We start from the raw sequence: 20,917 nt of genomic DNA, 5'->3' as shown, positions 1-20,917 counted from the left end.
TCCTCGGCTACACTCGACTAAACTCGACTATTATCGGCTGGATTCGCCTCTTCGGCTCAGCTCGGCTGAACTGGGAGCCGCTCGCTCCGCTCGGCTCAGCTCGGCTGAACTGGGAGCCGCTCGCTCCGCTCGGCTCAGCTCGGCTCGGCTCGGCTGAACTCGGAGCCGCTCTCCCGCTCGGCTCAGCTCGGCTCAGCTCGGCTCGGCTCGGCTCAGCTCGGCTCAGCTCGGCTCGGCTCAGCTGAACTCGGAGCCGCTCGCTCCGCTCGGCTCAGCTCGGCTCGGCTCCCCGCGGGCGGCGCCGCCTCACCTTCAGCGCGCACGGCTCGGGGCTCTCCTGCTGCCGAGCCCCGCGGGCGGCCCGGCTGTCGCACGGAAATGCCCCACGCAACATTAGACAAAGCAGTTTCTATGTTAAACCCTTTCTATCCTAGAAGGAGATAACTTCTCTACCTCCTTCGTCTTCTCATTTTTCTTCTTTGATTTCAAAATCAGACTTACAAAAATTTACTCCTAAAAAAGACTTGGTAAGTAAGTCAATAAAGTAGTCCTGTCAATTTCATAACCTAAAGGTATACTTATGTTTTCACAAAAAATAAACTACATGACAGTCCTACTCACTGTGTCAAACCTTATTTAAAATACTCACAAAAAAACCCCAAGATAAATAGTTCCACAACCAAAACAAAACAAGCACCACTAACTAAAACCATCCATCAAAACACATTGTGTTTATCAGTAACCAATCCTAAAAAAATCTCTAGGATGTCCGGGGAAGGGAATCCACATCAGGTACGAAGGAAGGCTGCCTCCCCTGCTGGCAATTTCCTGCAGTCACCGACCTGTGGCCCTTGCCCAGCTACAATCAAGAACACCAAACATCACTGCATGATCTGAGCTGCACAGCAGCCACAAACCCACAAGTCTGCTACTCACCATTCTCCTAAGAATGCCCGGATCCTCGGGCCGCTTCGGCCACGCCCTCGTGGCAGGGTCTGCCTGGGAAATGAGGAGACGAGGAGATGCGGCATTCCCGAAACTCAAGCGCACCCTGGCTCCCACTCACTGGTTCCCTAACAGAAGGTCACCCGTCTCATGGATGATGGGAAGGCAATGCAGGTTCTATTTCAGGATTTTAAGTGCAGTTTTCATCCTGTCCCTCGCAGAATACACCTGGAGCAGGTGTCCAGGTGTGAGACAAAGAGAGACAGCGTGTGCTGGCTGAAGAATGGGCTGATGTACTGGTTTTCAATGGGATAGGATCCATTTTCTTCCCAGGGAGCAGCAAAGAGCTGGGTTTGGATTCAGGACGGGAATGTGGTAGACAGCACACAGATGGCTTGGATGTTACTGAGCAGGGCTTGCCCTCCTCAAGGAGTTGCAGTGTCACATTGGACAATCCATGTCCCATGCTGTGCCAGCAAAGAGGTGAGACCATCAGCATTCCCCTCCTCATCCCTGTGTCCTTCTTAAAGAAGAATCTTCCACCCACTCTGCTCCAGAGAGCTGGCAAGTGCCCATAGGGAGCCCCCTTACCCCTCCTGGGGCACTGCGGAGGGCGGGGCTGAGGCAGGGCTGTGATGGCACAAAGGGCAGAGCGCTGGCGTCAGGCAGGGCTGTGATGTCCCAGGGCTGTGCTGGCCGCAGCACTGTGACACCACTGTGACATCACCGCGCTGTCGCTGGGTGAGACAGGCCAGCGCCGGCAGCTGCCAGTGCAGTCGCGATGGGACGTGCTGGAGCCATGGGTGATGGTGACGTCCTGGTGACTGCGCTTGTCCTGCTGCTGGCCGCCGTGGCTGTCTGGTGGGCCTTTGGCCACCGGCAACCACGGAGCCGGCAGACACAGAGAGTGAAGAGGAGCCAGCGCCCCAGGGTCCGGCCCAGAGGCTCATGGAGGAAGCGAGGAGCCCCTGTGGCTCCCAGGTTCCCCAGGCCTCGGGCTGCTCCTGGCGAGCAGCCACGTGCTCCCGCCAGCCCCCTGGGCAGCCCCTGCGGCTGCGGCCCCTGCCTGGCAGTGGCCCGGGAGCTGCAGGAACTGATGCTGCAGCTCTGGGATGGCAACGGGACACGTGCGCCCCTCTACTCTGGGATGTGGCAGGCCTTGTGGAAAGAGCTGAAGGAGCTGCTGGAGCGAGGCCACCTGCCCTGCTGTGCCTCGGCCAGCTCCTCCACAAGCCTCCATCCCTTCCAGAGGCTGCTCCCAGCGAGATTCTCCATCCCTGGGAGAGCCTCAAGGCCTGCAAGGATGGCACAGCAGGGGGGAGCCACCACCATCCATGCAGGAACCTCAGGCTGTCAGAGACCCTGCACCCTGCCAGCAGCCTCTGCTATCTCTGACAGCCTCCATCCCTCGCAGAGGCTCAGTGAGACCTGTCAGCCTGCAGAAGGAGCAGAGCCCGTGGACAGGTCTCCCAGCTCCCTTGGACTCATGGACTTCAACAACATGGGCGCAATCCTGACCCTTGACATGGCAGGGGAAAGCCCACAAGTCCAAATGGGAGCCCAGCCCGATGCAGGGGAGCCTGCTCAGGAGCAGCTGGTGGGGCAGCAAGTGTCCTGGAGCCAGCTGTGGTCATCCCACAGCGGCCAGGACAGCCAGGACGCTGTGCCGGTTCTGCCAGCTGGCAACAGCCTGAGCCTGGTGGTGGAGACGAGCCTTCAGAGGTTCCTCCATCTGCAGGAAGCTGCCCCGAGACAGCCCTCGAGTGCCGCGAAGGGCTTTCTAGTAGCAGGTGAGATCTCCTGAGGAGCTGCCTGAGGCTCCGCCGGGGCTCTGGAGGGGCGCGGCCAGGCCAGGCCAGGGCCCCTGAGAGCAGCGCAGTCGCTGGCTGTTTCCAGTGCCTCCGATGGCCCGGCTTGAAAACGCCCTGTCTGCTTTGCAGCCGCTCCTGGGTCTCCCCCGTGCCCAGCCTCGGGCTGCAGCCCCGGCCGTCGGCAGGAGCAGAGCCCAGCCCACGACGCCGGGGACAGCGCCGGTGCCGCCCTGCCCCGCTGGCCCGGGGCTGCCGCAGCCGCCTGTGCGCGCTGCCCCGGCCCGGCTCTGCCGCTCGCCAGCCCGGCGGCTGCAGGGCGGTGGCCGCTGCCCGGCGCGCAGCAGGAAGCGGGTGAGAGCGCGGCGGCCCGCGGGGGCCCGGCCCGCTCCACTCGCGGCACTTGCGGGAGGGGCGGGTCCTGGGCGCAAGGCTGATGGCTCGCTCTTGGCCGCAGGGCAAAGGAGGCAGCGGCAGGAGCGGTACCTGCTGGGCCCGCAGCTGGGCAGCGGCGGCTTCAGCACCGTCTTCTCGGGCATCCGCCTCTCGGACGGCAGCCCGGTGAGTGGCCGCGACGGCCGGGCGTGGGCGGAGGGGCAGCGGCGGGGAGGGGCAGGGCTGGAGCTCAGCCCTCCTCTCCCCATGGCTCGCAGGTGGCCCTCAAACGCGTGGCCCGGGAGAGCGTCCTGCAGTGGGACGAGCTGGTGAGCGAGCGGGGCCAGCGGGACAGAGCGGGGCGTGGCGGGCAGGGAGAATCCCGGGGCGGGCTCAGCGTGCGGAGCCGCAGCCCCGCGGGCCTGGGCACGCCGAACAGCGGTGCCGGGGCCGGGCAGGGGCAGCCCCGAGCATCCCCCGGGCGGGAGGAAGCGCAAGCGCCTGGGAGGCTGCGGCAGGGGGCACTGGGGCATCCCGGGCAGGGCGCAGCGCAGCCCCAGGGCTGCAGCAGCAGCAGCACCTGCCGCAGGCACTGATTTTCTCCTCCTCACAGCCCGACGGCACCCGCGTGCCCTTGGAGGTGGTGCTGATGGAGAAGGTGGGCTCTGGCTGCCAGAACATCATCCAGCTGCTCGACTGGTTTGAGCTGCCGGATAGCTTCATCCTGGTGCTGGAGCGTCCGGGGGCATCACGGGATCTCCTGGAGTTCCTGCAGGAGCAGGAGCAGGGGTTCCTGTGCGAGGAGCAGGCGCGCTGGCTTTTCTGCCAGGTGCTGGAGGCCGTGCGGCACTGCACCGCCTGCGGCGTCCTGCACCGGGACATCAAGCCGGAGAACCTCCTCGTGGACCCGGAGAGCGGCGACCTGAAGCTCATCGACTTCGGTTGCGGCACCTTCCTCCAGGAGCGGGCCTTCACGGACTTTGCCGGTGAGCCCATGGCCTGGGCCCTGCTCCCGGTGCCAGGCACTGCATGGCCCCGTTCCCTCCCGGGCCGCGGCCTTCAGCCGGCTGCCCTTTGGCACGGGGCGGATGCCGTGCCCCAGGAGGCGGCTGCCGGCCCTGACGAGAGAGGGGGCGGCAAAAGCGGCTCCCGGCCCCTGGGCTCAGCGGGCCCACAAGGGCCTGGGCTGCTCCGCTGGCCTTCTTGGCCTTGTGGAATGGTTTCCTGCCTTTGGCCAGCTGGCTGGGGGATGCGGGGTGGCCTCGGTGGGGGGAAGCTGTGGCCGCGGGCGCAGCCCCTGCCTCGGTCAGGAGGCTGGTGCCAGGCTCTGGAAGGCAGCAGCCTGCGCCCGGCCAGCGCCGCCTGTCTCCCCTAGGAACGCGCGTGTACAGCCCGCCCGAGTGGACCTGGCTGGGTTGCTACCACGGCCATGCGGCCACCACCTGGTCCCTGGGCGTGCTGCTGTACGTCATGGTCTGCGGCAGCCTCCCCTTCCAGGACGACCAAGCCATCGTGCTGGGGAAGCTCTTCTTCCGGCGGCAGCTCTCTCCAGGTGGGTGTCCGGCCTCAAGCCGGCGGGCTTTGGCAGTGGCGGCGCACGCCCGGCGCGGCCCTCACGCAGCTCCGCGGGACGTGGATCTGCCCTCACGGGCCGGCCGCAGGAGGGGCCCGTGCCGACGGGGTCAGCGCGGCACGGGCGGCCGGAGGAGGCGGCCGCGTCCCGCCGTGCCGCTCTCCCGCGCGGGGCTGAGCCGGTCGGGAGCCCGGCACGGCCCAGAGCGCTCGCGGCACGGCCCGGGCCCCGCGGGTGACGGGGGCAGCTGGGCAGGAGACTTCTGGTGGTGACCGGCGCTTTCTGGCTTCTCTCCCCAGAGCTCCAGCACCTGATCCGATGGTGTTTGGCCAAGCACCCTGCGGACAGGCCGGAGCTGGAGGAGATCGTGCGCCACCATTGGGTTTGGGGCCGGCGTTTTTGATGCCTTGCCGGAGCCTCTGCAGCACCCACTTACCGAGTCCCACGCAGGACTGAGGACCTGGAAAATAAAACAGCAAACCCATTGCGGTGTGTCAAGGCTGGTCCTTGTCAGCAACTTCAGCTAAAGAAACGTCTTGGGAAAAGGGGGAATCAGAGTGCTGCCTTCAGCCTTTGGCAAGCTTTCCACGCCTGTCCTCCAGAGTGGTACTTTATATCTTCAAGCTCAGGCCGTAGTGCGGGTCGGAGGGGCTTTGTCGAGCCAAGAAATGCAGCAGTGAAACAACAGCTGCCCTTTCAAAGTGGCAGGGCTTCTTGGTGTCTCTTGAAGTGACACACAGGTCCATTGTGCATTCCAAGGGTCTGTGGCTTTCAGGGACAGAGACCTTCCTCTCTTACCAGAGCTCTGAGGAGAGCCGTAAGCTACAAAATATCATTTCAGGTTGAGCCCTGCTGAACTCTTTTTCTTTCTTCCTATGAAATGGGAGGCAGAGCTGGGCACTTGAGCAGCTTGGTCTGCACCATCCTAAGTCATGTGCATGGAGCCCACAGGAAATGTTGAGATGCCAGAGTCATTCCCATGGTGCTGGTCTCATTTTACCCCTCAAAAGTATCTTCTGCTGCCTTAAAAACAACCAATGGTAATGGAAAGTGCAGTAACCAGTCACAGGAAAGCACCCAGCTGCCTGCCTGTGGGCAGGTGCCATCTACTAAACCTGTGCCACCTTCTGCCTACTGCTCTGACCTCCCAAAACAGGGTTTGGGAAATAAATGTGGGGTTTTTTTTTTCAGAAATGTGCCTGATCTTTCAGTTTTCTTCCCTTTTATGCAGGCTGCTGAAGCTCTTGTGCCCTGAATGGCTCTCCCAGTCCCTACCTGAAGACCTGACCTGAGCCGTGATCCTTCCAGCCAGTACCCCACTGTGATGTGATGGTGAGAGTGTGTCAGCCATGGTCTGCAGCCTGAGCTGGGAGTGGTAATTATCCCTTTTCCAATGACCTGTGAGTGGTGACTGCCAATTGTCCAAGGGCCAGGACACATTTCCTCCAGGAGCTGGAGGTCCCTGTGTCCCCACAGCCCCGGGATGTTGGTGACCGCAGGCCCAGAGCCATTGAGTCCTCTGTACAAGGACTAATTGCAAGCTGTAAAGTGAAATTTTTATTATGAGTCATTTGCTCCTTTAGCTATGTTATCTTTAGAATAATGTTTTTCTATTTTATTGTGTTATTATATTGTGGTATTGCCTTATTGTGTTGTTGTTACACAGATATTACATTTCCAAAGGTGCGGTAGTGGATCAGCTGGGTGGGGATTTGAATTCTACACCCCTGCACTGGGCCATCAGGTAGTGCTGCTTGCAACCCCTAACTGCAAATCTGTAGGTCTCAGATTCAGTCAAAGAGAGAAACGGAGAGTTTCTAGCCAAGCAGAAGCCTAGGAAAGAGTTGGAGAAGAATGTAAATAATTCTTTATCTCTCTTGTTGTTCACATTGTTTATAGTTAAGTTCTATCACTGTGCATCAAGCACTCTGCACCAATGGTGTGGGCTGTTTTCACTTCAGGACCAATGGAATTGTTCCTCACGAAGCTCTGTATAAAAGAGCGGTGTATTTTAAATAAACCGGAGTTTTACTCTCAGCAGCCTTCTGAGTCAGTCTTCTCATTCCCGTCCTGCCTCAACAGTGACACCAAGGGAACCCTACAAACTGACATCAGGAATCTGGACTGGTGAGTTTTCTTTCCCAGGGAAAAAGGCTGGTGTTTGTGTTCAGGGCCCTGAGCAGGTTTGGTTTGGGCTCCATCTACTTTGATCCCTCCCCTAACGTATTTATAGACATGGATAGGATCACCCTAAACTTTCTCTTTTCCAGACCAAGAGTTCCATCTTCCTCCATCTTGCCTTACGGCAGAGTTGTTCCAGTCCCTCCATCATCATCTTCACAGCCCTTCACTGCTTTCTTCTGAGCTGAGGAGCCCCAGCCTGGAACCAGCCCTAGAGGTGCTCAGCAGTGCTGAGCAGAGGAGAAGGATCCCCTCCCCTGGCCTGCTGGCTGCACTCTCGATGCAGCTCAGGATCCCAGAAGAGTGCATATTTTGGCTTATGGTGACCTTGGTGCTCTCCAGGACCTCCAAAGCCTTTCCTGGCAAAAGCTTTCCAGCCCAGATAGAATGGCCCCCAGTATGCTCTGGTGCCTGCCTGGTAGTGTTCCTCTCCTGGAACAGGACTTTGGGCTTCCCCTTCTTGAACTTGGTGATGTTCCTGTCAGCCCATTTCTCAGGCTTGTCAATGGCAATATTATCCTTCGCCGCTTCCTTTGAATATTGTCCCATATTTGGCGCTGATGTTGCATTGTTCTGAGAAAGAGAACCCCATAGGACTGTAGAACAAGAATTTTTGTGGCAGTAACTGCTGTGTGCAAGAGTTTCCATTTGTCTTTCTCAATAAATATACAAGGAAGTGTAATACTCAGCTGGCCAAAGAAGAGACTACTTTCAAGGCCCAAGCCACCGGGAGTGAGTGTGTGATGGAGGACCTGGGCCATGCCTAAGGCTGGCTCAAGAGTCTCTAAGTGACTAGGGGAGATCAGCACCGAGGGTCAGACTGGATCCCCTGGTTCATGGGCAGAAGGTAAAAACCCAGTATGTACAATACTGGTTTGATCGGAGGGAGGTTCAAAGAGCTGGAATACCCGTTGAAAAAAAACTTTCATTTCGAAAAAGGAAGATATTTCACTTCATTTCTTGAATTCCTATCTTATTTAAAGAAAAAAAAAGTTCAAAGATAAGCAAGTATGGATCTCATAGAACTGATTAGTATCTATGTTTTCTAATTCCGTTTTTAAACTTGTGTGTTAAGCAACTGAATTAAAACGTGTTGCTGTAATTGTGGGTTGAGGCATGTATTATCTGCATTAATATTTTTTATTATTTATGAGATATAGGCATTTTTCAAATCTTTGCATAAAACTTCTTGGCTAATGCAATCTAAATACCTAAATATAATTAGTGGAACAGTTTGATAGCATAATCATTGCCATGGGCTGTAATTAACATAAATTTTAATTTCATGACCTTGTAGAAGAGATTATAATTGCACAAACCATCATTGTGCTGAGAATGTTTTCCTCTTGAATGTTGATTTTTGAAGATGATCACCATATATTTTGAAATTATTATTATTGTAGTACTCATCTGCATTCAGAGAATCAGAGAATGGTTTGGATTAGAAGGGGACTTTGTAATCATAAAGCTTGTAGATCATCTGGTTCCACCCTCCCTGCCATAGGCAGCAACACATTCCTCTAGACCAGTTTGCTCCAAGCCCTGTCCAGTCTGGCCTTGAACACTTCCAGGGATGGGGCAGCCATCTCCAGGACAGCTTCTCCAGGAAACCTGTGCCAGGGCCTCACCACCCTCACATGGGATAGTTTGTCCCATCTAACCCTGCCCTCTGGGAGTGGGAAGACATCCCCCTTTGTCTTGACACCCCAGACCCTTGGAAACAGTCATTCTCCATCTTTCTTTCTCATATGCTCCCTTCAGAAACAGGAAGGCCACCATTAGGCCACCCCAAATATGCCCTGGCTACTCTTCTAATTTGTTAATTCATACATCTTAGATACTAATGAATGTTCAAAGGGAACAAATTCTTTGATTTGTACTCAGCATCCTGTATCTGGGCACCAAGAGGTTTGCTGAGTGGGAATGATGGAATTGGTGGAATTGTGGGGACACACACATAAAACTTCTGCCAGTTTTAGGTTCATGTCTCAAGCACCAACTATCCATTGCCATCTTGGTGAAGAGAATTCTAAATCCAAATGGATTTTTTCAGGCTGTGAACTGCAAGCCATGCAGTGGGGTCCATCCTGCACCATGCAGACCTGCCATGCCAGTATTGACAGCTGGGCTGAGCAGCACCACTGCCTGCCATGACCTCAGCACCACAGAATGGGCTAATTGCCCTAATCAGTATTGGCTGTGTGGGAGCTGTGCCAAGGAAAACATTCCTGGAGTTGTCACATCAATTAACCCTTGAGCAGAAAGAGGATCCCCATTCCGCAGCTATGGATCTGTTAGCTGGAGAAAGGGACAACCAATCTTTTGGAAAATATAGCAAATGGAACTACCACTGCTATGCAGTGCTTGCTATGCAAGCATTTCACAGTAAGTGGCTCAGTATCACAGACTGCTGCTCACTAGTGCCCAGCTTGAGACTAGTTGCTGGCTACAGAAGGAGGTGTTGGCATGTTAGTAAATACTGACTGCTGTTATCTGTGCAAACCAAGATCAATGCATTGAGACCAAGCTGAAATTCTGGAGAAGACTAAAGCCCTCATGCAACATGATAACTAAAATTAATTAGTGTAAAACAACTGTTTGGGGGTCATGACTTAGCTTTTGTTTCCCAGGTCTCAGGGAACAGGTTTTGGCTGTACTTACTCTTTAAGAAAAATGGCTTTAAATGGATGCCAGCTCTGTTCAGCTTCATTATCCTTGAGGACAGTTTCCAGGGAATCCTATGTGGACACTTCCTTAAAAAACTAAAAGTTTGCTCTCCTAAAATTTAGGGTCTTAATCACAGCCAGACGCTTAAATGCTCCTGCAAATAAAAGTCAATATATAGACAAATGTTTGCAAAAGCCAGTGTGAATGAACATGCAGGGGGAAAAAATTTTAAAGCAGCTCTCATGCCAAGGATCAAAGGCCAACACTCAGAATTCCCAGCTGGCACTCACTCCCAAGTGCTGCAGCGATGCTGAGTGCCAAAGCACGGAAAACTGCCTTTGCCATTGCAGCCCTCGCACTCCCCTGAAAAGGCAAGGGCTGGCTCACTGCTGCTGCCCTTCCCCGGGCAGGGATTTCAGCCCAGACCTCACTGGTTCTCATCTTGTGCATTCTCAGCTCTGGACTGCAAATGTGCTGCCATCAGGAGATGGTTCTTCACTACACTGCATCAGCAACGGTGGAGATGATTCCATTCCTGACAATTCAGCAGAGTAGAACTTACAGGAAGAGTGAGTCATCTGTAGATGAAATTAAGTTCTGATCCTAATTATTTCACAGAAATTTTAGGGGATTTGAACTCTCCCTCTAATATCTGCTCTGTTTGTGTGGCTGTAATATTGAACTGTTTATAAAAATGCCTAACAAGAGTGCTCCCAGGTATAATAATTCTTCTGCGTGCAGTACTTCTACTTCTCCAAAGGAGCGGTGCTTTCCGTGGTAAGTGGAAGATCAGTGACTTTTCCCATCCTTTCGCCAGAGGACGGGAAATCCCAGGAGCGGCAGCAGCCGCCGTGTGCCGGCAGCGCCCGCCCGGTGTCCCCCTTGTACCGCGGAGCGCTGCGAGCGCCTCCAGCGCTGCTGCTCCGAGGGCGGCGGATTCACCGCGAGCCCGAGGGATGGCCGGGCAAGGCTCCCCGAGGCTCCCCGGCCAGCAGCTCCCACCTGAGGGGTCACTTGGCCGGCAGCTCCCACCTGAGGGCTCACCGGCTGCCAGAACGGCAGGTGAGACACCTTGGCACGGGAGAGGACTGCAGAAGGAACAGCAAGCTCCAGCTAAAAGGTCTGTGCTGAAGTTGTTCCATGGCAATTCCTCAGCTGCTGGAAACAGTAGGAGATGCGGCAGCTGCTCCTCCCTCGGCAGAGGAGTGTCCTGGGGACCCAAAGCATCATTGCATTAAAGTACAAAGCCAAAACACGCAAGCCCTCTGCAGCGAAGGTTCCCTGCCAGAGCTGCTGTGCGCTGCTCACACAGGGCAGAGGAGGCACGGGAGGTGCAGACACTCTCTGCTGCTGAGTCCTGCCTCAGAAGTGTCAGCAGAGAGCTGGAGACCAGGAATGCTGACCAGGCTCCCTGGTTTCTCTTCTTTCTTGCATCCTGGACTGGGGTATTGAAATGAAATAATTCCTTGTGACTGATTCCTCAAAGCTTTATTCTCTGCTTCAGATTCTTCTGCATCCTGGAGAAGACCTGCTTCCCCCTTGCTTTGTGTTTATCTTCTGCTACACCTTGGCTTGTAAAATAAAGAATTACTGTACTGCTGCTTTGGAGAGGAGAGGGAAATCACCACTGCCGCTGTATATAAGCCAGCACATGTCCAGGTGTGCAAGAAGGTCAAGGGCAGCCTTCTGTGGCCAGCAGCCATAGTGTGGCCAGTGGAACCAGGGCACCGATTGTCCCCCTGTTCTGGGCACTGCTATGGCCAAACCTCAAATCCTGCTATGGCCAAACCTCAAATCCTCAGGTGATTTGTGGGAACCTCATGACAAAAAAGACATTGAGGAACTGGGGTGTGTCCACAAAATGGATTAGATCTGGTGAAGGGGATGGAGAACAAGGAGCAGCTGAGGGAGCTGAGTCTGGAGAAAAGGAGGCTCGGGGAGGACCTTCTGGCTCTGCACAACTCCTGAGAGGAGGGGACAGCCAGGTGGTGATTGGATTCCTCTCAGTTAACAGATTAACAGGTTAACAGATTAACAGATAAAAAGGAACGGCCTCAAGTTGCGCCTGTGGAGGTGAATAGGCTGAGTTGGAAAGGACTCACCAGGATCACCCAGTCCAGCTCCTGACCTGGCACATGACACCCCAACAATCCCATCACATGCCTGAACGTTGTCCAAATATTTCTTGAACTCCGACAAGCTTGGTGCTGTCACCACTTTCCTGGGGAGCCTGTTCCAGTGCTCAACCACCCTGTGGGAAAAAAAGACCTGTTCCTGATATCCAGCCTAAACCTCTCTTGACTTAGCTCAGGGAGCCAGATTATGCTGAGCCACTGCTCTAGGGCTTTTGATTAATGCCTATGAACACTATCATTATTGATTGTTTATCAGAGGCTGAGACCTTAAGAGGTTTCTTCCCCCAAGGGTTGGTGTGTTCTCATTCCCGTGATGAGCTGAAAGGTGCGGACGTGGGAAGTCTGGCCTGCCTTGTGCAGAGACGAGCACAAAGCGGGGCTGCGCTCCGCGGCTCCGGAGCTCTGCTCCCGCGGGGCGGGCAGGCCGGGACCCGGCGGGGCGGCCTCCGGGTGCTGCGGCAGCGGCCACCGGGGGCGCTGTGGGTGAGGCTGGGCCGGCCCCGCTCCCGCCCCCGCTGGGCTGGCACCGGCACGCGCGGCTCCGCCTGAGGGCCCGCGGGGCGCGGGGAGAGAGCGGGAGCGACCCCGGGAGCGACCCCGCAGCGCCGGGAAGGGGAGCAGCGCTCGGCGTGGAGTTTCACCGCCGGGAGTCTGCCGGAGCTGCTTTGGAGGCTGCAGCTTCTGTGCTCTAGGTCAGGCTGGGAGAGCTGGGGGTGTTCCGTCTGCAGAAGAGAAGGCTGCGGGGAGAGCTCAGAGCCCCTTGCAGGGCTCCAAAAGAGCTGGGGAGGGACTTTGGACAAGGGCCTGGAGTGGCAGGACGAGGGGGGATGGCTTCAAAGTGCCACAGGGCAGGTTTTGATGGGATATTGGGAAGGAATTGTTCCCTGTGAGGGTGGGCAGGCCCTGGCACAGGGTGCCCAGAGCAGCTGTGGCTGCCCCTGGATCCCTGGCAGTGTCCAAGGCCAGGTTGGACAGGGCTTGGGGCAACCTGGGATAGCACAAGGTGCCCCTGCCCACAGCAGGAGGTTGGAAGATGATCTAAGATAATCTTGTAGGTCTCTTCCAGCCCAAACCACTCTGTGATTCAAGGAGCAAGGAAGGCCCTTTTCCCAGTGAAGTGTTGTGTCTCCTCTTGGCTCCCAGCTTGCAGTTGCCAGTTCTTCTGGAAGCAGGCCCGGCCACTCAGCTGCCATTAGTCACTAGATCTCGATAGGAGGAGTGTGACATGTTCACAGAGAGGAAGGCTGTAAACAGATCTTCAAGGCCAAGGTAAAAAAAAGCAAAGGATTGAGCAAAAGCCAAAGGAATTTGTTGTGTTAGTCAGTTTTCTGTCTGTTGAAATACCCCAGGTCATTTTCATAGTTTCTGGTTTTGGTTTGTTTTAGTAAAAAATGAATGTGTTATCTCCAGCATATGCTCTCCAGTGCATGTACATGTGTTCCCATCTCTTTGTTGTATATCAGGTTATATTAACTGAAGGCAGAATCATAACACAGCAGTAAAACATTTAAAGGCATAGTTATCCAGATTCAGGCATTTCTCACTCTGCTGTTTACATTTTGGTAACTGTAAGCAAGGCAACACCATCCAGTTTGTCCACTTTTCCTCTCTGAGGAAAAGATTATCCTTTTTCTTTTTTTCTCATTTTGAAAATAGCCTTAGATGAAAATGATTATGTGTGTGGTATGTAGGGTTCATTGTTTTACCTTTCTCTTCTGCTGTGTTTCCCCTACTATTTTTCATTCATTATTTTGTCCCAGTTCTCCATTCAGTAGGTTTGAAGGAATTCTAATTGTTGAGATTATGGTTCTTTGAAGGCTCACTTAGCCCACCTTTTGGATGAAGGAAAGAAGAAGACAAAGTCCTCTAAGAAGAGTAAAAAGCTCCCTTTAAATAGGCATTCAGAAATGTTTGCTGATGCCATGCCATTTCTGATGAGTAATCAGCAGAAATGTGTTGGAACAACACCCATCGGTGACTTCACAAAAAAGCCACAGTCAGACAGGTAGGGAACAGAAGCATAAAACCCCAATTATATGTTCTTAACTAAAGGAATGAAATGGACAGATTTTCACCGGGAATTATATACTGGTGTATTCTTGCTCATAGCACTAAGGACTTGTAACAGATTGTCTCCTCACCACATGTAAATTTAGTGTAATGAACTGCTTGCTGCCTGTTGAAGTGCAGGCTACCAGACTAATATTTGCAATGGCAGACATATTGTATGGTTTTCCTTTTAAAAAGAAATTGTCTTTGCTCTTAGCAATCTAGATATACACCCAGTCTGACAAATATTTTTTAGGCTGTATTTCCAAGTAAATGGCTTACATGATGATGCAGTAAGATAATGTAATGAACAAGAATGGAGTAAATGCATCCATCCTTTTTTACCCTGACTCAGCTGCTGAATAGCAATACAGGGATTCTCACTGACCCCAAGGACAAGCACAGTGCCCAAGCTGTTGGGAAAAGCACTGGGCAGATAAAGGCTATTTCCACATTTCTTGCCAGTGTCTCCTTAAGAGTTCCTAGGTTTTTTACCTTTTAGAGCTATTCTGTAAGTCTCTGTAGTTTACATGTTCTAAATCTAGCATATATTGCTGTAATGCCATCTTAATAGATTTAGAATTGGGATCTACCCAGACTTCAATTCATCTCAGAAGAGGCAACTTTGATTCTTTGAATTATATTCTTTAAAGTTAGAATGATACTTATGTTCACTTTAATGTTAAATTTTGCCAATTAAAGTGTATTATACTATTATGTTAGTCCTTCTTCTGGTGCATTTTTAATACTAATTGAAGCTTTATTCTCTTTCTGTTTCAGACAATCTACAACTTTTCCAGAGGCATGGGGAAACGTAGGTGCAAGTTCAGCTGAGGAAGTCAGAGGCCTGCCCGATGTAGTTGGTAAAACTGGTTTCCCTTAATGTCATCTATTTTAATTTACAGTCACAGGAAATGTGGTACATGTAACAGGTTTAGCTGTTACCTTGTGAGAGATTTCAAACCGGAGTTACAATTTAATAGAAAGATTACAGCAAATGCAATGATACAGCAAAACTGGTTTAAAACCACAAAGTCAGAGTACCACCTGGCACCCTGTTGGTCAGGGTTGCAGTGGTTGCAGTCCTGTCAGAATGGGTTATTGTAAATGCAGGCGAACCCAATGGGAAGAAATTATGATGTCTGACTCAATTCAGAAGGCTGAATGATTTCTTTATTATAACTATGCTAAAATACATTAATATACTATATAAAGCAAGATACTAAAACCACATATTACTTTCTCTAACTCTATATCTCTAACACAACTCGTCACCCTCTCTGGAGAGTCCAGCCCCAGGTGGGTTGGATTGGCCATCAGGCTCAAACCATCCTCACCAGAATCCAATCAAGCAATCACCCTAGGTAAACAATTCTCGGAACACATTCCACATGAGAAAAACAAGGAGCAGAAATAGAAATTGTTTTCTCTTTAATTTCTCTCTGTGCACCTCTATGAAAAATCCTGAGAGAGGGAGAAATGTGCTGCCACAACGGGTGGCCCTGTGGAAGTTCAGATCCTCCTCTGGATATCCAGTGGTGGTGGTGTCCCAAGTCCCCAGACTGCCTGAATTATATACAGTGGAGTTCATGTGGTACATCCCTCAGTGCAGGGAGCTTCATAATGGAATGGAATGATGTAATCCCATGAATGCTAGAATATTTTTTTAGTACATGATAGTCGTTTCAGCTTCCCATTCTGCTACTGCATAATCAGTTCATTATGGCCCATTAGCACAGATGACCCTCGCTGGATAGATGGTGCAGCTGCTTCCCCAGCTGAATCATTTTAAGGATAAAGAAATACCATCTCACCTTGCAGGGCTTGCCTCTCTCATTTTAACACTTTTATCCTGGTGGTCAGGTGTGCTGAAAACCACCCATCATTAGCAGGTCATCATAAAATGAGGTAGAGGGGAGTAGAGTACACAGTTTGGTTACACCCACGTTGGTACTCTTTCTCCTGCAAGGTAACAAAAATCAAGCTTGGGAAATGGCCTGACACATTTTTGATGATATGTAGGTAATTTTGAAGATGACGAGGCTTCTAATAGAAAAAAAAAAAAAAAAAAAAAAAGACAGTTGTGAAATTGTTGGTCAATCGCAGGTTATGTTTAGATGATAAATTCCAGTTCTGATGTAATCAGATCTCATTCCTGAAATGTTGCTAATTTTTTATGTCGTACCTGAGCTTAATTGATAGTTCTATGCTGTTATCCTTCTGAAAATCAGAAGTTTAAAATATGCCCTAGTATTTTTAACCTGCATTTGCTAAGATTGCACTTCCCTTGGAAAGATGTTGCACACTGTGAAAGCTGCACAAACTACAGCGGTCATAGTGTCAATTTTGGCATTTACTGTTCATGCATCCCATGTTCTGCAGCAACAGTTCCAGGCTATAGAATCCTCATTTCTTCCTTGGCAGTTCCTGAGGAAACAGGCAGCAGTACATGGAAGAACCTGGCAGAACGGTGGCAAAAGCATCACGATAGAGCAGTGTTGGGAATGCAGCGGGAGCTGGGCTGCATTGGCAGGGTAAGGCAGGAGTTTTTTATCCAGTCTGGAGCTCTTCTAAGGTCAGGGCCCAAGATTCAAATGATCACACTGACCTACTGTTACAGGAGATGGCAGCCTCTGTTTTGAATCTTCAAGAATTCCTTCAGCTTCAAGTGATGAAATCAGATGAAAAGAGTAAACTTCTGTTTGAAAAGGTTGCATCTGACATGGCTTTGGAAGCCTTCTCATTTGAAGTAAGGCAACTCAGCATTGGCTCAACTGCAGTTACTTGTATCTGCTCTGCGTAGCATCTTCTTATGGCTTGCTGGAGTCCAAAATTATTGGGTTTTTACTTTTTAAATTTTCTTTTATGTGTTTTCACTTTTCAGTGAAATTGAAAGTACATTTTTATTGCAGGGTTTGGAAGAACTCTGGAATATGATACACGAGGAGTCCTCAAACAGAAGGAAGTGTATCAGGGCAATGGATGCATCCCTAAAGGAGACTGAAAGGAGTCGAGCCATGAAAGTGAGCTGCAGTCTTAATAACTGTTACTTAAGCATAAGATTGGTATTTGCTGATACAATGCTGGGTGCAGAGCAAAGAGTAGCTTGTTTCCAAAGGAGTCAGACGTCTGCCTGTAGTTCTGTTGTGTGGTGATTGCTTTCTTTTCCCCAATAAACTATTCATTTGATACCCACATAATCAGGAGAAGCCACTTTTTTCCTAGTTTGAAGGTGTTTCTTTCACAATTACTTATGCTAAAGGTGCAAGGAATATACAAGCTGCTTTTATTTCCCTGGAGGGTTGTGTAGGTCAAACTTTGATTTGGTCTGTTATTTTTGGGGGGGACATAAGCATTCTGCAGTTGAGAAGGAGCTTAGACATGACCTAGCTTGATTTTAGTTTGGGTTGGCTGGATGTCGCTAGCAGACATGTTGCAGTTTTGTAGTCTTCAGCCTAACCTGTAAAAGTCATTGGACATCATAGGAAATGTTTGGATTAAAAAAATAGACTGTGGAAGAGCTTGCTGCACTGTCCTTGTAGGCAAAGAAGAGCTGTTTGTTCTACCAGTGCCAGTTGCTTCTCTTTTTGTAATTCAGGTACAATGAATAGGTCCAAGAGTACCACCAGTAACCTTTCTGTTGGATTAGTTACGATAAATGCCAGAGATGAACACATTTGCTTTAATTTTGTGTTCACTCAAAACAGGCACTGGTGGATTCCCTTCAGATATTTGAAAAGAATTTGTTTGATTTTTAAATTCATATTATGGCCAGTCTGCAGAGCACTCAATTATCACAGGTATTAAAGAGCAATCAGCTGAGTAGTAGCAAAGTAGAATGTTTTAGTTACTGTTTTTATGAATTACTGAAAAAGTTAGTCTTTAAAGTAACTAAGATTAATATTTTAAAATTTACTTCTCAATCTGTGTGTCATCCAGTTAATTTTAATTCACTTTAATAGTTTTAATTAATGCATAATTAATGAATCGAATGGAATTAATTTTAATGGAAAAAATTCTCTTGTTCGTGTAGTTTTTTATTTTGGGATAGTGATATTTGAGTTAACGTTTTGTTGTTTCTTTTCTTTATTCTTTCATTGCACAGATAACAGAGGTACTGACCAAGTATACAGTGAAACTGGAGGAAATTTCCTTCTTCTTGGCAGCTGATGTTCACAAGCTCATAAACAATAAGGCAATGGTAAATGTTTTACCTGGAACAGGATAGCAGTCTGAATATTCCTAGAATGTCTTTTTTCCTAGCTGAAATTAATTTTTTCTGCCTATCAATCACTGAAATATAGAGAGATTTCTACTTTGCAGGGTATTTGTAATAATTTGTATTCTTTTTTCACCTCATTTTCTGTAGAAGATATATTTTTGTTCGTTTTTTGCATGTTGTATGCTGCTTCTACTCCTAGTTTTGTTTTGGTTTTTTTTTTTTTAATATGCAGAATATAAACAGAGCATTGCTGGGTAATGAGAGGGCAACTGCCAAGCTGCTCTTTAATCTAATGGAATCGGAGCTTGAGAAAGAAAAATTGCATCAACTGAAGTGGCAAGAGAGAGTCAAGGACTGGAAGCTCATCCAAAAGAACTGTGTTATTCAGAGCTTCAGGTCGGAAGTTTTGCAATCTTATTTTGGACAATGAATAACACAAAGTGACTAGTGTTCACTTGAGGTTTCCATAAAACCACAAGTTAAAAAAAGTTATTTCTTCTTTATATGTATCATGTATGATACCATGTTTGATATCATGTTTCCATTATACATATCTGTTTTTCCATCCTGCAGAGTATTTATGGCAAGTGAAGAAGTACAGAATCCCCCAGCTGAAGAAATGGAAAATATGATTAAGGAGCAAATTGTACTTGGTGAACAGAGACTGAGGGTTTCGCAGCATATTGGGTATGGCAGAAGAGGATATAGTATAAAGGAAAACAGTTCTTGCTGGAGTTAATGTGAGGAGCTTGGCTACAAAATGCACTTTGCTTTCTGTCAGTGTGTGATTGTTAAATTCAGCAGTAAGACAGGGTCAAACCCTATTTTTCTACAGCTCTTTTTAATGGAAAAGCATTTTTGATTTTCACTGCACCAGCTACACTAAAGAAGTGGTGATTGTGGGCTAAAAATGCAGGAATGCAAAAGTAAATATTACTGACATTTGAAACTGGTAGAAATGGGCAGACAAAGATGGGTGGAGAACTAGAAGTTGGTGGTTTTTTCTCCAAGGGGTTTAATTTGTGTAATAAATTCAGAGAGGAATATGGATAGAAATCTGACACTGCTGTGTTTGAATATCCATCCTGAATACAAAAAGCATTTTTGGGTGCAATGCATTACTGTATTTACAGGGAGTTTTTTTACAGTGGATGTTGGGAGCAAGGTAGATAACAGTTCCTTGTTGGGTAGTAAACAGTTGGCCTTGAACAACAACAGTCTCTTTGGTTGATTTTCATTGCAAGATGGCTGTAAATAAAATAAAGCACAGTAGCATGGATGCTCTGATTCATAATTTTGTATTTTTTAATAGTTTTATATACACGTGACTGGTTTGTATTTTAGAATACCTGACTCTTGTTTACTACTTTGATAGTGCCTTGCTGCCTCCAACACATACAAAATCTGACTTAAATGAATGGTACAGAACTCTGGAGAATTTAAACACAAGTATAGGTAAGTTGGGAAATCATACAAACAGTCTGGAATTCAAGCAATACTTTCTTTTTTCCTGGGCAATGATGAGGCATACAGTTGCTTTGAAAGTGCATGTTTGCTCTATTCTTTGTTCCATCCCGCCTTCTCAGTTGCTTTGAGCTGGCAGTAAGACCCAAAGAAGCTGCCTGTGACATCACTTTCCTTTGGCTGGTACAAACACTTGTACATGGTCACATCTAGCAGGAACTGGCTTGGTTAGAATTAATCTGGGGAAATAAAAGTTTAATTTTGACATGGAGCAGTTTTCAATCATACAAAAATATACTCCTTTTTAACTCTTGGAGAAGAAGAGGGGAAGAAGTACTGGAGGTACTTCCTTTCTCTATGTCCTGTAGGGTGCCTTCCCTCTGTGTGCCTGCCTTCTCTTGCTCCAGAGCACGTCTTGTTGTGATGTTTGTAGCCCGTATGGTAGCAAAGAAGCTGGTAGCAATTGTAAATAACTTGCTACTTCTAAGCATGATTATAAACGGCTGTGTATTAAAGCATCTTATTTGATTGGTTGTTAGTGTCACACAGATGTGTGACACTGCTGGGATCTGTTCCCTCTGCTGAGATTCAGCACATGGCCTCTTGTCATGTTTCCTTTTCACACTGCACTGTGAAATACAGAATGTTGACTGTGGTCTGTTCCATACCATTCAGACACCCATAGTGCAGAGTTTGTGGAGAAATTGCGTGTCCAGTATGAGCTGGTGCAGGGCAAATGTCAGGAAAAAGTTCAGACCTGCAAGGTGAGTGTCCCAGTTTTGGGTGTGGTAGCCGTGGTACAGTGTGCCATTACAGTAAAATGTGTTTGAGGATCCACCAAACACTGAGATAACAAGTGAAATTAGTTTTTAACCTCTGTCTTAGTTCAAAAAGTAACCATCCATTTAGTTTCACAGTAGTGTTTGGCATTTGTACTTGAAATGTGTAAAAGCTGTAACAAATGCCAGTAATGAAGGGGGTTCTGTCCTGTGTTTATGTGGAGAATGTAAGGACCTTCAGCCTTTGTGCTAAATCTATCTTGGCAAATCTCTCTTGCTCTCTGTCTCAGTTTCTCCTTCTGTATCCAGTTGAATTGTAGTGTTTAGTAAACAAATGTGGGATATAGGAGGCTGAGTCTTTCTCTGTCCATCACAAGAGAAGAAACACTAAGTTTAGTCATGCTTTCTGAAAGTCATGCATGTCAATAAGTTGCTATTCTTTTCATTTAGATGACCCTGTTGGATAAGAACATTTGCACAGTAGAAGATGTTGAAATTGTACATTCCAACATGCTTCAGATGACTGAGAAACTAAAACACAGGTTTGAAGAAGAACTGGAGCATATGGATGTATGTTAATTACATTTGCTTTTATCTTCTTGGCATTAGTCTGTTATTTCTGTGCTCCTATCTGCAATGCCTTCTACATTGTAGGCTATTGGTGTCACATTAGAAAGAGCTCCATAGTGTGACTAAACACTACAAAGAAACAAGGTTTG

General features: G+C 49.2%; 2 protein-coding genes and 1 long non-coding RNA gene across 4 annotated transcripts; all 3 read left to right on the top strand.

The window, feature by feature from the left end:
- The first annotated feature begins 1,726 nt into the window (after positions 1-1,726).
- LOC140680555 (serine/threonine-protein kinase pim-3-like) lies at positions 1,727-5,186 on the top strand. The gene is made up of 3 exons (XM_072918346.1): positions 1,727-1,773; positions 4,367-4,680; positions 5,001-5,186. The coding sequence occupies exons 1-3, from the start codon at positions 1,727-1,729 to the stop codon at positions 5,102-5,104; spliced, it is 465 nt and encodes a 154-aa protein (XP_072774447.1). The 3' UTR covers positions 5,105-5,186.
- A 6,868-nt stretch (positions 5,187-12,054) lies between these two features.
- Positions 12,055-16,206, top strand: LOC140680590 (uncharacterized). Of its 2 annotated transcripts, XR_012051936.1 has the most exons (4): positions 12,055-12,376; positions 12,740-12,953; positions 14,514-14,596; positions 16,158-16,206. It is a non-coding gene; the product is annotated as an uncharacterized lncRNA (long non-coding RNA). The 2 variants fall into 2 exon arrangements; XR_012051935.1 differs by lacking the exons at positions 14,514-14,596; positions 16,158-16,206 and adding an exon at positions 13,445-13,649 and having other exon boundaries at positions 12,073-12,376.
- Positions 16,207-16,238: 32 nt separating this feature from the next.
- LOC140680653 (coiled-coil domain-containing protein 180-like) lies at positions 16,239-20,754 on the top strand. The gene is made up of 8 exons (XM_072918624.1): positions 16,239-16,267; positions 16,354-16,482; positions 16,646-16,756; positions 17,839-17,934; positions 18,188-18,351; positions 18,529-18,642; positions 19,331-19,410; positions 20,649-20,754. Exons 2-8 carry the CDS (start codon positions 16,357-16,359, stop codon positions 20,663-20,665), a joined length of 708 nt encoding a protein of 235 aa, XP_072774725.1. The 5' UTR covers positions 16,239-16,267; positions 16,354-16,356; the 3' UTR covers positions 20,666-20,754.
- Positions 20,755-20,917: the final 163 nt, after the last annotated feature.

The sequence above is a fragment of the Taeniopygia guttata genome, chromosome 25 (genome assembly GCF_048771995.1).
Source record: "Taeniopygia guttata chromosome 25, bTaeGut7.mat, whole genome shotgun sequence".
Lineage (NCBI taxonomy): Eukaryota > Metazoa > Chordata > Aves > Passeriformes > Estrildidae > Taeniopygia > Taeniopygia guttata.
The sequence above is the reverse complement of the archived record's forward strand: the minus strand, read 5'-3'. Positions and strand labels throughout refer to the sequence as shown.

Excerpts from the sequence above, each read along its gene's own strand:
- LOC140680555 (XM_072918346.1), top strand. The coding sequence starts at position 1,727 with ATGGGACGTGCTGGAGCCATGGGTGATGGTGACGTCCTGGTGACTGC. Across the intron at positions 1,774-4,366 it reads GGTGACGTCCTGGTGACTGC|CTGGCTGGGGGATGCGGGGT; the intron begins GCTTGTCCTGCT and ends GCCTTTGGCCAG. Across the intron at positions 4,681-5,000 it reads CCGGCGGCAGCTCTCTCCAG|AGCTCCAGCACCTGATCCGA; the intron begins GTGGGTGTCCGG and ends TTCTCTCCCCAG.
- LOC140680653 (XM_072918624.1), top strand. The coding sequence starts at position 16,357 with ATGGCAGCCTCTGTTTTGAATCTTCAAGAATTCCTTCAGCTTCAAGTG. Across the intron at positions 17,935-18,187 it reads TCATAAACAATAAGGCAATG|AATATAAACAGAGCATTGCT; the intron begins GTAAATGTTTTA and ends TTTAATATGCAG. Across the intron at positions 18,643-19,330 it reads AGGGTTTCGCAGCATATTGG|TGCCTTGCTGCCTCCAACAC; the intron begins GTATGGCAGAAG and ends CTACTTTGATAG.